At 37.7% G+C, this 13611-nt stretch overlaps 1 protein-coding gene across 4 annotated transcripts in view; it reads right to left on the reverse strand.

Moving 5' to 3' along the window:
• Window positions 1–3157: 3157 nt before the first annotated feature.
• Window positions 3158–13611, reverse strand: part of adgrl3.1 (adhesion G protein-coupled receptor L3.1) — a 106205-nt gene continuing 95751 nt past the window's right edge. Inside the window, exons 18-23 of one of the 4 annotated variants that reach the window (XM_056256960.1) lie at window positions 12518–12686; window positions 9839–9967; window positions 9264–9360; window positions 7233–7358; window positions 5745–5762; window positions 3158–5396 (exon numbers count right to left, since the gene is read on the reverse strand). In XM_056256960.1, coding sequence (XP_056112935.1) covers window positions 4480–5396; window positions 5745–5762; window positions 7233–7358; window positions 9264–9360; window positions 9839–9967; window positions 12518–12686 — 1456 coding nt within the window. In that variant the 3' untranslated portion in view covers window positions 3158–4479. The remainder of the gene's footprint in view (window positions 5397–5744; window positions 5763–7232; window positions 7359–9263; window positions 9361–9838; window positions 9968–12517; window positions 12687–13611) is intronic. The other 3 variants (XM_056256962.1, XM_056256961.1, XM_056256963.1) reach the window with 3 other exon arrangements.

Here is a 13611-nt window from a genome sequence, read left to right on the forward strand (position 1 = left end):
AACACTCCCATCGTGCTTCACAGTTGGCATGAGGTTCTTATTGTCAAATGCACTGTTTGGTTTTCAAGAAACACACTGTAACATTTGAAACTGTGGCCAAACAACTCCACCTTTGACTCAATGTCCATAACACATGTAGGTTTTAGATCACATTGGATTTTTTGATAGCAGAGGCTTCTTCCGTATTGACCAGGCATACACAGTTTCTCTTTCTAATGTGTCTCTGTTTCCAGAGTTGCCTGTAGATCCTTTGACACACTGGAGCTTTCTGAAGCATCGTGCATTTTTTAGGGGGTTGAGTGTTTCGCATTATGGATATTTTATAGTGTTTGCCACTTCATTTCTGCGTATTTGTGCTCTGTATTGTGACTGATTTATTGAATGTTTTTTTTTACATAATTTTTAATGTAGCCTATTGATTTTATTGTTTCCTCGTTCATTTCATTTTAATTTTTGTCACACTAACATACAACCAGATATCATTCCAGTGTTTTTTTTTTTGTAGAGCTATCAAGTGTCAACAAAGTCAAGTCTCATGCCATTTAGACGAAGGGAGCTTTTTAGACCCCAACAGTGCATTAGGGGTAAGTGTTGACTCAGTAAGGGTTTGCTAGTTTGGGACCAAATGTTGGTTTATAGATGGTGATAAAGACATTTACCATAAATAAAATAAAATATTAGTTTGATTTTTTTTCTTACGATAACTTGGGTAGTAACAGGGTTGAATGTTTGAGTCTGTTAAATGCAGTCAAAACAATTTGTGCAAAAATCTAGGCTAATTCAAATATTTAATAAATTGTTATGCAGTAGAAAGTGTTTCTTGATTGGTGTCACAATTTTAAGTAATGTTTAAAAGTAAGACATTATTGTACGATATTACCTGATTAAAAAAGCTGGTCACGGCCAAAATCCTTATTTGAGGATTTGAGTGTACGTGATGGATATGGCTTGATAATTGGATAATATTAACCCACCCACCCCCAATTTAACTATCCAGTTTTCATATCCATCACGTTTACAATATGCGTAGATTTATTTTGTGACAATTATATTTTCCCAGAACACTGAGGGATCTATTCGTGTCTAGTGCACTGTGACAGGAATTGGCTTGTGTGGTTAAAACACTTTTGATGTTAGAGTGGGCAGCATGGGTAAAAATGTCACAGGCATCACTAAGTGAACACAGAGCCCATGCTGTGATCCGGCCCACATCTTCTCCAGTCTCATTTAATTACCCTAAGACCAAGGTGAGAGAGAAGGAGGAGAAGAAGACTGCAGTCTCTGCCATCTGTCTAGATCAGTGGCTCTCAACCGGGGGCCGGGGGGCCTCAGCAAACCATTTAAGGGGGCCACAGGATGACTACACAATTATTAAGTTATATGTAAAAAAACTTTTTTTCAAAAGTTATAAATGTTTTAATTTGATTTTTTATCATTGGAATTCAGTTATTTTTAAATAAATAAATAGTTAAAATAAAATTTTAAAACAGAATGTGTTATTTAAATATAATTAAATAAATAATACTATTTAATTATATTTTAAAACTAACTTAATTCAAAAGATTAAAATATAAATACATTTTAATTTTTCTTTTAAATGAAAATTATACCGAATCAGAATCTCCTGGAATTACAGAATAAATTGTGGTCAGTTATTTTTAATATACCAAAGTTTGAGGAAGTATATCGGAGGAAATATATCGGGTGTGTGGGGGTGGTGGTGGCCTTTGAATATTGTGTTGGGCCTATTGAAGGACCTTTAAGTCAAAAAGGTTGAGAACTTCTTGTCTAGATCATTTCCCTCTTCTCAATTTGGGTGGTATGTGCTGTAGGTGGTTAAAAGTTTAAATGATGAACATTTTCTTTTTGTAAAAAAACAACTTTTCAATCTCATCGGCTGCCTACAGAACGAACACACACACACACACACACACACACACACACACACACACACACACACACACACACACACACACACACACACACACACACACACACACACACACACACACACACACACACACACACACACACACACACACACACACACACAGACGTCAAAGGCAGGACAGGGCTCTAGAGTATGGAGCTATATATTCTGCTTGGGGTGGGATGCTGCATCTTTCCTTCATTTCAAAATGCTCAAGTGCCTGTCAAAATGGCTTATAAATATTCATGAAGGTGGTAACATTTGGCAGAGCGAACTCTCACTGACACTCTCACACGCGCAGACTGTCTGACATTTGGGTGTGTTTGCAGACGGACGTGTGTCTGTTTGCATGGAAAGACATGAAAATCAATAGCTCGTAATTACACTGTTTGTGCTGGCACTCTTCTCAGATGTGCATAATTAATTGGTATCGCGTTCGTTTGATTGGTTCCGGTACCGAAACTGGGTCAGTGAAGAACGACTTGACTGTTGAAGTCTTCCGGCTGGTTTCCCAGACAGAGATTAAGTCTAGTCCAAAAGGATTTTTAACAGAGAATCACAATCCACAGTACAATTTACTCCATGACAATCCTTCCCTGAAAAACTGCCCAGAGGAGTCATGACCATTCCTCGTCCTGTTGAAAGTGTCAGTCTATAATTGAAAAAGTGAATTAAAAAGCAAAAAAGAAGCAGAAACTCACACCTCTCCCCTGTGAAATATTGTAAATATTAATTCAGTCATTTTATTTGTTGGCAAACAACTTTCACTGTTACAACAAATATTAGTAATGAGTTCATTCAGTTTAGAATGCATATGAAAAGAATAAATAATAATTTCATTGATATTGTAATAATAATAATAATATTGATGATAATAACAATAAAAAATGTCTCAGTGCCGATCCGATTCTTTTCCTGACGCTCTCTAAGATCCTACATTTCTGATCTGTTGGGAAATAAAAAATAAAAAAACGAGACTGAATCACAGGAATAAATATGCAGTCAATTTTCTGAGGGTGGGTTAACAAGGGATAGATGTGCAAGCTACAGGGAGTCTCAGTTTGAGAACAAGTAAACAGTAGTTTCAGAAACCGACCTTTACAAGGTTGTTTCCATCTTCCAAACCACTCCATTAAAATCCCGTTCCTTTACATTGTATATGCTCCACACATGATTTTCAATCATGATTTCCACACTTTCATTTGTGATTTGGCCTCGACTCATCCCACAAGCCTTTCTTACGGTTATTAATTAAACTGTTAAAAAACAGACTTGATATGTAAAATCATCACAATAATAGACCATCTTTTAGCCTGAGAACAATTTTAGCTGTGTCAACACGTATGACTGGAATATCAATAAGTTGGAATTCTTCAACCTGCTTCCAATGGGCGATTTCTGCTCTTACACATAAAAGATGAGGTGTTCAAGGGTAAACGCTCTAGAACTCATGACATGACGACATCCCAGCACCATTGGGATCCCATCTGCAGTAACTGTCATTCACACAACAGTCAGTTCCCCAGAGTCTCTTGGATATCATCGACACAGTGAGATTTAGAATGACGAAGTGTTGCATTTGGAAAAAAGGAGGAAGCCATGGTCATGCTTCCAAACGAGAGTGTGTATGCGTGTATATGTAGGTATGTGTGTGTGCTGTGCGGTACTAAGGGATAGTATTTTGGAGGACCAGCACAGCATTGTGGGATTGCTCTAGTCTACAAAAACACATACAAGGGGCAAAATATCTCAAAAAACATGAAACGCATACGATCATATGCAATATATCGGGAATCTGTACATTTTACATGGAAAACTTTTCCATTTCTTTGTAATTAGTGAAGATTACCTTTCCCATAACTGAGATTATTACTGAAAAACAAACGTAAGAAAACAAGATTCGTCCTCAGTCTTTAAGATTAGATGCGCCTTTTGTAAATTTCACGTTCAAGAAACGAGATCGGTGCTAAACGAGAAGGAATGTGTGCAGCAGAGAATCATAGAGAAGTCTAGAGACCTGTGGGTGAAATGCAGTTCAGTACGACAGAAGAGTTCAGAGTCTGGGTCGGTGGTCTCATTATCATACACGGTCCTCTAAAATGGCAGCTAGTTTTCCACAGTCTGTTTACACGCTCTCCACAATCCGTGGTGAGTTTCGAGGAGAACCAGACAGCCATTGGATGAAGCTTTTCGTCAAGGAGAGCTATGCAAATGATCAAGGGAGCAAAAGTTTGTCCACGTCTCCGAACTGACTATCCGCAAGAGTTTTTACTCAGCAGATTGGAAAGAAAAAAGTCCACGAGACCTACACGCGGTAGTCCTTGTACTAGCATAGGAATGGATTACTAGTTCTGGTTATTGGTTCTAACTGGAGCAGGATTTTGGTGACGGGATACTTGTATGTACTGAAATCGGGGGGCTATCTGGGATCAGTCTCTCTAGGGGCTTCCTATCAGTGCAGTAGGTAGTGTATCCCATGCCTTGTGCATTGTGTCACACACACACACACACACACACACGCTAACTGAGAATGTGTGTGTGCGTCGTGTCTATAGGCTGGTGACCAGCTGTGAGGGGTCTGGTGGCTGTTCTTCAGGTGACGAGTCTTCTTTCTCAGGTGGGCCGATGAACCCGTCACTGCCACCGCGTCCCATCTGATAGTAGCTCTCCAGTTCCTGTATGTGGTTCCTGGAGCCCAGGTTCGGCATGCTTTTGTAGTACACATCGTCTGCCTCCATGACGACCCCTTTGCCGTTGGCCAGGTGCAGCTCGCTGCCCTCTTCCTCCTCGCCGTCGTCATCCTCATCGTCTTCGTCGTCATGGAGACCATTGATGAGGTCATCAGTGCCGTGCGGGAGGTCAGTGAGTGTGGGCATGCTGGTATAGATCGAGTCTCTGAGGGGCGAGTGCGAGTGCGTGTGTGTGCGGGGAGTGTGTGTGTGCGAAGAGTGCGTGTCGTTGGGGAGCAGTGGGAAGAAGCTCTCGCTGTTCTCCTGCGGCAGGCGCCGGTGGGCTGAGAACGTGTGCATGGGGGCGTGGTTTTCCGGAGGGGGCGGTCTCGGTGGGAGGAGCGGTGCTTGTGACTCCTCCCTAATGAGCTCCAGGCTTAACCCGCCCCCGTCGTCATGCCGATGAAACGCTCCGGGGTTGTCGAGCACCATGACGTCATCCTTTGCGATCGATGAGGATCCCGCGACCCCTCCGTTGGCCAGGTGGTTGTTGAGTTTATTGGTCAAGGTCCCCTGGTGGGATTTCCCTTGTCGCTCCTGGGTGTTCAGGTACGATGGGGCATAGTTTGCTGTCAGCTCTTTCAAGATCTTTTTCTCAAGCGTGGTCGGCGGCTCACTGCCACGAGAACTGTAGGTAAGGTAATCGCCTGCTGCCACACCGTAGCTGTTACCGTGGTTACCGTTAAGCGGCAGCGTATCCATGACACTGGAGTCTCGTGCGTTGTTTAGAATGCCCTCTGAAATGCGAGAAATGGTACAAAATTACACAGAATCACACACATAACCTCATTTAGAATTGACATTTTGGTACATAGGCACAAATATTATTTTATATACAGTGTTTATGATTGTTGGTAATATTAATCGGTTCATTTACAGTATGCTTTATGACAGATGATATCAAATAGGATATTATATTTTATTAAAAAGAACAAAACATGAATACAGGTGGAATGTGGATTTAGTGGGGGAAGGAGAAGAGAAAGGAATGGGAGGGATGAGGAAAGGGAGAAGATTAAAGAAGAGAGAAGCAAAGGAGAATATATTATAAACATGGAGCTGTTGTGAAAGTAAATGAATCATACTTGAATCTCTGTAGGAGGCTGCAGACCCGCATGAAAGGAGAGAGAGACAGGGAGAGAGAGAGAGAGAATGATTACACACATAAATGCTTATGGAACATGTCCACAGAGAGAGAGAGAGAGAGAGAGAGAGAGAGAGAGAGAGAAAGAAAGAGAAAGAGAAGTATTATATTCAGTTCAGACTGTGACAGGCATTAGTGACTGAATGCTAACCTGCTGAGTTTAGGACAGATGCTAGGCTGAAATGTTCTTATACCACCAAATTATTAAACAGAACAGATGGACATAGAAACAACATGAACAAGCTCATTAAACAGACACGGGAAGTATGTATGCAGGATATCACTGCAAACTCAGAAAACAGAATAGTTTTTCAAATTTGAATTTGTTGTTCCAAACCTTTATGGACAACTTGAGAGTGAGTAAATTATGACAACAATTAAACTTTTTGGGTGAACTATCCCTTTAAGGAAGTTAAATTAAAATAAAAAGGATATAAAAGAAATCCACTGCTGTGTAGTTTAATGTATTTTTCAAAGTGAATTATAAGCATGCGCTGTAATACACACAACACACAGTATGGAGTAACATTAAATAAAATAATAATCAGTTTGTGTGTGTGTGCGTGCGTGTGTATATATGAAAACACATAACAGAGCAATTTGAACAGACCAACACAAGTGGCATTTTTAAATAATCATTCAGTTAGACTAATTAGGCCTATTTATTGCCTTATACTGTGTGTAGAATACAACAAATTCCAAAACAATTAAGTTCAGCAGAGATTAAAATTTTCTTATACTGCACCATAAAATTATCATAACCACCACATAAATAATAAATTCATCAAAACGATAGGACTATAGGTAATTAAAGAGTTTTGAAAAATAAAAGTTAGTTTATCAAACATAATCAAATCAAATTTTAATCAAATATATTTTTTTAATAGATGGCATTTTAAATACTAATTATTATATTTTATATTTCTGGAAATACACCATATGTTTGTATGCAAGATGTGAATCAGTAAATCATACTAAATTAAAACATTTATTAATATGAATTATTATTATTAAGAACATAAAATAAAAAACTAATTCTACATAAATATACATTTATATAAAATTTATATTTGTAAACATTTATATAAATCTAAATAATTTAAAAGGCCAATTTTAGCCGAATTTTAGCTTGACAGCGTCTCTCCCACTTCAATTTCATTGTGTGGAAATGAGCAGTGTGAATATTCTGCCTAACATCTCCGTGTGTGGTGAGGGGGGGAAATAATCATACAGTTTGAGTAAATGATGGAAATGATGCAGAATTTTCATCTTTGGGGTAACCTAATATTTTTAATTGCAATAATGAATACTTTTTTTTTTTTTTCAAGGAGGAGCCCTGTCAATTTTCCATTGCAGTTGTCAGCCTGAGAGACAATTAGTACCGTCCAAAAAGTGCTAAAGTTTGTAAATGTGTATGTGAGAGGCAAACCTTGCGTGTTGAACATGTTGGCAGTAGGGTTATTGTACACAGCAGATTCTCCCAGTAGTGTGTTATAAGGATTAGTGCCATGAGGACGTAACAAAGCATTGGAGATGAGATGGTTAGCCATGGTACCTACAACACCCACAAACAGAGAGAGAGAGAGAGAGAGAGAGAGAGAGAGAGAGAGAGAGAGAGAGAGAGAGAGAGAGAGAGAGAGAGAGAGAGAGAGAGAGAGAGAGAGAGAGAGAGAGAGAGAGAGAGAGAGAGGAAGAGAGAGATATGGAGTTGAGAGAAGACAGAAGGAAGGAGCAACAAAGAGACAGAAAAAAGATGTACAATAAACAGTTAGAATGATGCAGACAAGAAGTCAGTAAACTTGTGTTTAAACAGCTTTAAACATCAGCAGTCGCAGCATGTTAGTTCGAGTGGACAGGAATGTAAAACCTCCCATGTGACATCAGTACAGAGCTCTGCATAGATGATGTTTATGTTGGACAGCTGTTGATGTTTGACATTTTTGTCTTGCCAGTGTGACTTGATTGGGAGCGTTTTTCCATGGCTTCAGCTCTGATGTCGCTGGAAGACTTTTAAAATCTCACATTCTTGTTTACACAGGACAGAGAAGACAAAGGAGCTCAGAGGAGCAAATCATATTAACGTTTGGACATAACAGAGGCAGGCAGGGTTTGAGAATGAGCAGAACATGAGCACACACACAGATGTCTGATCCATTTGGACTCCAGGGTCAGAAACTTGGAGGACTTTTCTGTTGCGTTCCAGATACTTCTGCAGTTTCTCTTTTTTTATCTTTCTCTCATGAAACAAACATACACTCAGACAATTCATTATCTATTGGCACTTTTGTCTTTGTGAACTCTTTTAAAAATACTTTTCACACTCTCACTAGTTTATTTTATTTGTCTACTAACAAAGTCCAACAGTGGACACACATGCATCACAGGAAAATTCTGTAACTTTTCTGAACGTCATGAACATTTCCACCACAGTGTCATTTCCAATTGTGTTTTGTGTTTAATGGCATTCTGCGGTGTAAATAACAGTGATGTAAATTACATCTGCAACATTTTTGGATATACCCACACACACACACACACACACACCATAACCTACGGTTTTGTCCCCATAATCTATGGTTTACCAGGACCACACATATACACACACCAACACACACAAACTATTGTCAGTTTTTGCAAAGCTTGATTGGAAATTAAGCCATATTCACCATAATTGTTTTCTTCACATATCACATGTGACAAAATGTGACAAAATTGTCAGTGAAGAGTATGCTTGACATGTGATGTGATCACATGTCAAGCATACTCTTCACTGACAATTTTGCTTCTTTGGTAAACAAGCACTATCAAATTTATTAGTGTCAAAAATATTGGTTGTGATAGAAATGACAACAACTGAGGGACAATTGTTGTGTAAAAATGTATATAAATCCTTTCCACACAATGAATATTGAAATGGTTTCAATGGTATTTTTATGATGGATTTTCATTCAAATTAATGAAAATTTTATTTAAAAAAAAAATTATGATAATAATCTACCTCAATGACAAAGGTAAAACAATCAAATCTATACATTAAAGGCAGTCATGTACAGCAGAAAAAAAATGATGAAGACCTGGTAAAAAAAAAAGTTTAATGCAACTTTCATATAATAAAAAGAAAAAATGTTGAAATTTGTTTCAACGTTTTTGAAATATTGAAAGGCTAAAATAATGTCCATGGAACAAAATAGAGCCCATAGTCGAAAAAACACAATCTCTATTTTCAGGGTATTATTGTTCTTCGCCATGGCAAAGTTCATTGGTCAGAATTAATCTCTAGGAGTCAAATGATAAATTGAACTGGTTTCTGTTCCACTTTTCTCATATCAGATCCAAACAACCTGTGTTTGTGTTTGTATATATGAAACAGTTTCTGTCAATATGTATGAGTATGAATACTGTGTACATGTGTACACAATGGGTGCATGTTTGCGTTTGTGTGTGTGTGTGTTGGCTTTACCTCTGTTGAGAGTCGCTGAGCTGTTCATATCAGCGGTGATGAAAGATGACTCCGACTGCTTCCTGACAGTGTCATTCCACATCCTACGAATACGACTCTGACAACAGAAGAGAGGGGGTCGATTTTTAGTTTCTGAACAAAGAAATTGTGCAATGTATCAGTAATAGTGTAATGCAGCTCACTTATTTTACATACTCTATCTTATATCATACATATTACAGACATCCCATTACTGAGGTTGGTTTTGTTTCCTTTTTTGTCTACAGTTATCGGCACTGAACTGTTGATTGTAATGTGGTACTGAAAACCTTTCTGATTATATTCATGAATAGTAAGGTGAGCAGAATGCTGAGTGCACCGTTTAAAATAAGGCTGAATGTGAAATTGGGTCATGTGGGACTGTATTCACCCATGAATGAGAAAATGCCAGAGCTAAAGTGCTTTCTGTGCAAAGAAATAACAAGCCGATGACTGCATTGACCACTGACAGCTTCAACATTCACTGGCCTAGAAAAATCACTTGAGATGGGTTTGGAGGATCCCCTCCAGGTGTGTGTTCGGTATTTGCATGATACCTGTGAGTTGGTGGAATAGCGTCCAGGTGTGCGGGCCGTACTGGTCTTTGTTGAAGTAGAGATGGTTGACTCCACACTTTTCCCACTGCAGCAGTGTGTGCGGAGACATCGGCCATACTCCTTACGCACCTGCAAAGAAACATACACACCAAGGTTAACCAAGGTTTAGGGGAAGTGAGAAATGCTTCAGTTAACAATAAATTGAATTGAATTAAATCTCAATTTAATTATGTACAAATATATATAGTAAATATATATATAAATATATACAAACTTTTGTTAGCTGCGATTAAATGTGATTAATAGGTCATACATACATAGATACATACAGTACTGGTCAAAAGTTTGGAAACATTACTATTTTTTAAAGTTTTTGAAAGCAGTCTCTTATGCTCATCAAGCCTGCATTTATTTGATCAAAAATACAGAAAATATTATTACAATTTAAAAAAAATGGTTTTCTATTTTAATATACTTTAAAATATAAATTATTTTTGTGATGCGAAGCTGAATTGTCATCAGCCATTACGCCAGTTTTCAGTGTGACATCCTTCAGAAATCATTGGAATTAATTATTTATGAATTAATTTGAGTTTTTTTGGTTAGTTCGGGTCGAAAAATGTCATGTGGTATGACTCCCTAAAACCCAATGATATTTATGGATTAATAATTTGTTATTATAACTTTTTATAAAAATAATGACCAAGACAAACATGTTTTAAGGAAATATGTTATTATTTTCTAATTGATAGTAACATTAAGCCTTCAATTGGGTCATTTTCTCAGCAAATATCGATGTATGTGATTAATTGCGATTTGATTACTTAGTCAGCATTTCTTGTAATTAGATTGCATTTTTTTCATCGATTGGCCATTCCTTGTGTCCTTGTGTTAAAGAGTTCACTCAGTTTATCTCAGTTCCAGCAGGTTACAGTGTGTCTGTGCGAGCGCATTTGTGTGCTTGTGAACTGCAAAGTGAATTTTCCTGTGCATGGCAGGAACTTTCATATCATTTTCATGACCTCAATAGTTAGCATGCTGGACGACCTTCCTAACGCTGTAATCTTAATCAGGAAAAACACACATGTACATTCAACATCACGACCTTTACCTCAATTCTCAAACAACAAGGAACAAAACTTGTATTGCTCCATCCAAAAATCTAGACATAATAACAATAATGACCAATATCAGTACAAAATTCCCCATTGTATCAGCAATAATACAGCTATAATTGCTTTTTAATGTTGTTAACATGGACGCTGTGTTATTGTTTGCGCAGCTGTTGAAAGAAAACTCTCTAAGATCGGCCAAATAAAATCCAACGGTTTTATTCCTCTGTCTCTATGGATGACTGCACACCCAACTCCTCAAAGACCTCAACCAAACAGGACTTACGGCTTTAGATTTATATCACTGCTGTCTCCACAAAACCCAAATAAGCCTAGATCAGTCCCTCGTCTTGTAAAAACAGCTTTGTGTGGGTCTTTGAGAGAATATATACTACGTTAAGAAGATCCATTAGGTATTTAGTCCAATTTATTAGTTAAAAATGTTATGAAATCATTCACTTTCGGCTTAGAAGTTGCCTGCACGCACATCTATTTAATGCGAAAGAAACATGATAAATTGGCATTTCAGCTTCAAGGTTGGCCAGCGCAATACATAATCAATTTTAACAACAGTCCAATCATTCTGTCCATCAATACATAAGGAAATTCATACACATATTATTTTTCTCTAATCGATATCTGTTTCCTTCTACGGATAAAATTCACCGGTGTAATGTGTACTGTATATGAGCATTTTCATGCTAAATGACTCTGGAAGCTATCCATCGGTCGGCCATCAGATAATTAAAAGGTTTAAAATCTATCATGAGCTAAATAAATCTGATGAGCTGAGGGTCTCTAATTGAGCATGCATGTGACAGAAGGGTTGATTAATGAGATCGTTACTAATGAGAGGCCAGTAAAATGCCCAGGAAAGAGGTCAATTGAGCCTCAGTGTGAGTGTGTGCACGTGATTGCAATACTGCAGATGTTTGCATAACATACAGTACATGGGTGATTCTTCAAGTTAGGGGAACTTTTCTGTCAGCTAGGATGATTTAATGAAAAAGAAAATGCTTTTTAAAAAAAACAATCATTCTACTTTCAGAGGAGAGATTAAATTATAATATCAATTATATTTATTCTACATTTATTAAGAAAATCAAGGGAATTCTACTTCCACGTTTCTTAAAAAAAAAAAAAAAAAACTAAAATAATCATTCTACCTTTAGAGGAGAGATTAGATTATAATAACAATTATATTTATTAAGAAAATCAAGGGAATTCTACTTCCACATTTCCAAGAAATTTTCTATAACTTTTTATATACACTATTTTGTTTGGGGTTGGTAAGATTTTTTTTAATGTTTTTGAAAGAACATTAAAAGTTAAGACACAATCAATTAATGCTTTGTATGTTGAAACGTATTCACTGCTAGCTAACTTTCTTTTTTTCTCTAAAAATAGAAGGAAAATCCACTCGATCAATCCAAGGTTGCTCAAGGCCATGATCTGATGTGATAAATTCTTTAATGCATATGAAACAGCTTGAAAAAAAAAGGTTATTTTTTGCCCCTAATTGAAGAATCACCCTTATGTGTACAGTATGTGTGTTTGTGTGTGTCACCTTCTTCTGCAGGATGCAGTGAAATATGAAGATGAACATTCCCTGCAGCGAGTTAAAGACGGTAAAGAGGTAAGCCATGATGACTGTACTCTCATTGATATACATCAATCCAAACGCCCAGGTCAACCCCAGCAGACACAGCAGAGCTATGGCACCTATAACCCAGGACCTAAGAGAGAGAGAGAGAGAGAGAGAGAGAGAGAGGTAAAGATAAATTAAACAGATAAAGTGCATAACTCTCACTCAAGCACAGTTGACACTCACTTCCATGTATGACCTTAGCCAGTTTATATTATCTAAGTTTATTAAAATGTAATGTTATTAGTCTGTATATGTTTCCTCAGTTCAACAATAGTAGGATGAGAATATAAACTGTCTCAAAGAAAGGCATTATTCTACAGCAGTCAAATGTCAAGCTGGCTCCAGCCATAATGTCTACTAGTCTGTACTTAGCACTGAGCCTCACACTCATTTAGTGATGTCATTTACTCTTTGGGGTCACACACGCGCGCACACGCGCGCACACACACTTAGACTCACATAATCAGCTTGCAACCCATTTATACCGTGAACTGAATGTGACAGGCTAATGTTTGGCACTGAAACAAGATCATTAGAAAGTATGAGAGAGAGAGAGAGAGAGAGAGAGAGAGAGAGAGAGAGAGAGAGAGAGAGAGAGAGAGAGAGAGAGAGAGAGAGAGAGAGAGAGAGAGAGAGAGAGAGAGAGAGAGAGAGAGAGAGAGAGAGAGAGAGAGAGAGACAGACAGAGGGAGACATAGAGACGGACAGACAGACGGGACATTTTTGAGACGATATACAGAGAGACAGTCAATATGAATTATTGTTTCCATCAGAGACAATAATAATAAAAAAATAATGGCGGATCAAGATGGCAAGACAGACAGACGGAAATGTTGATTTTGAACCAACTCGGGACTGATGCAGAAAGAGAACATGCACTCATGAAGCATTATAATTACATTGTTCATTTCAAAGAGCCATGTTGCAGTATTGATGAATCACTTAAATAATTTTAACATTCAGAGAATCAATCAAACAGTGGAAGAACTACACAGCTAAACACTCCAATCAGA

Source organism: Rhinichthys klamathensis, unplaced genomic scaffold, assembly GCF_029890125.1.
Source record: "Rhinichthys klamathensis goyatoka isolate OS25496 unplaced genomic scaffold, OSU_Roscu_1.1 h1tg000133l_1, whole genome shotgun sequence".
NCBI classification, from domain to species: Eukaryota; Metazoa; Chordata; class Actinopteri; order Cypriniformes; family Leuciscidae; genus Rhinichthys; species Rhinichthys klamathensis.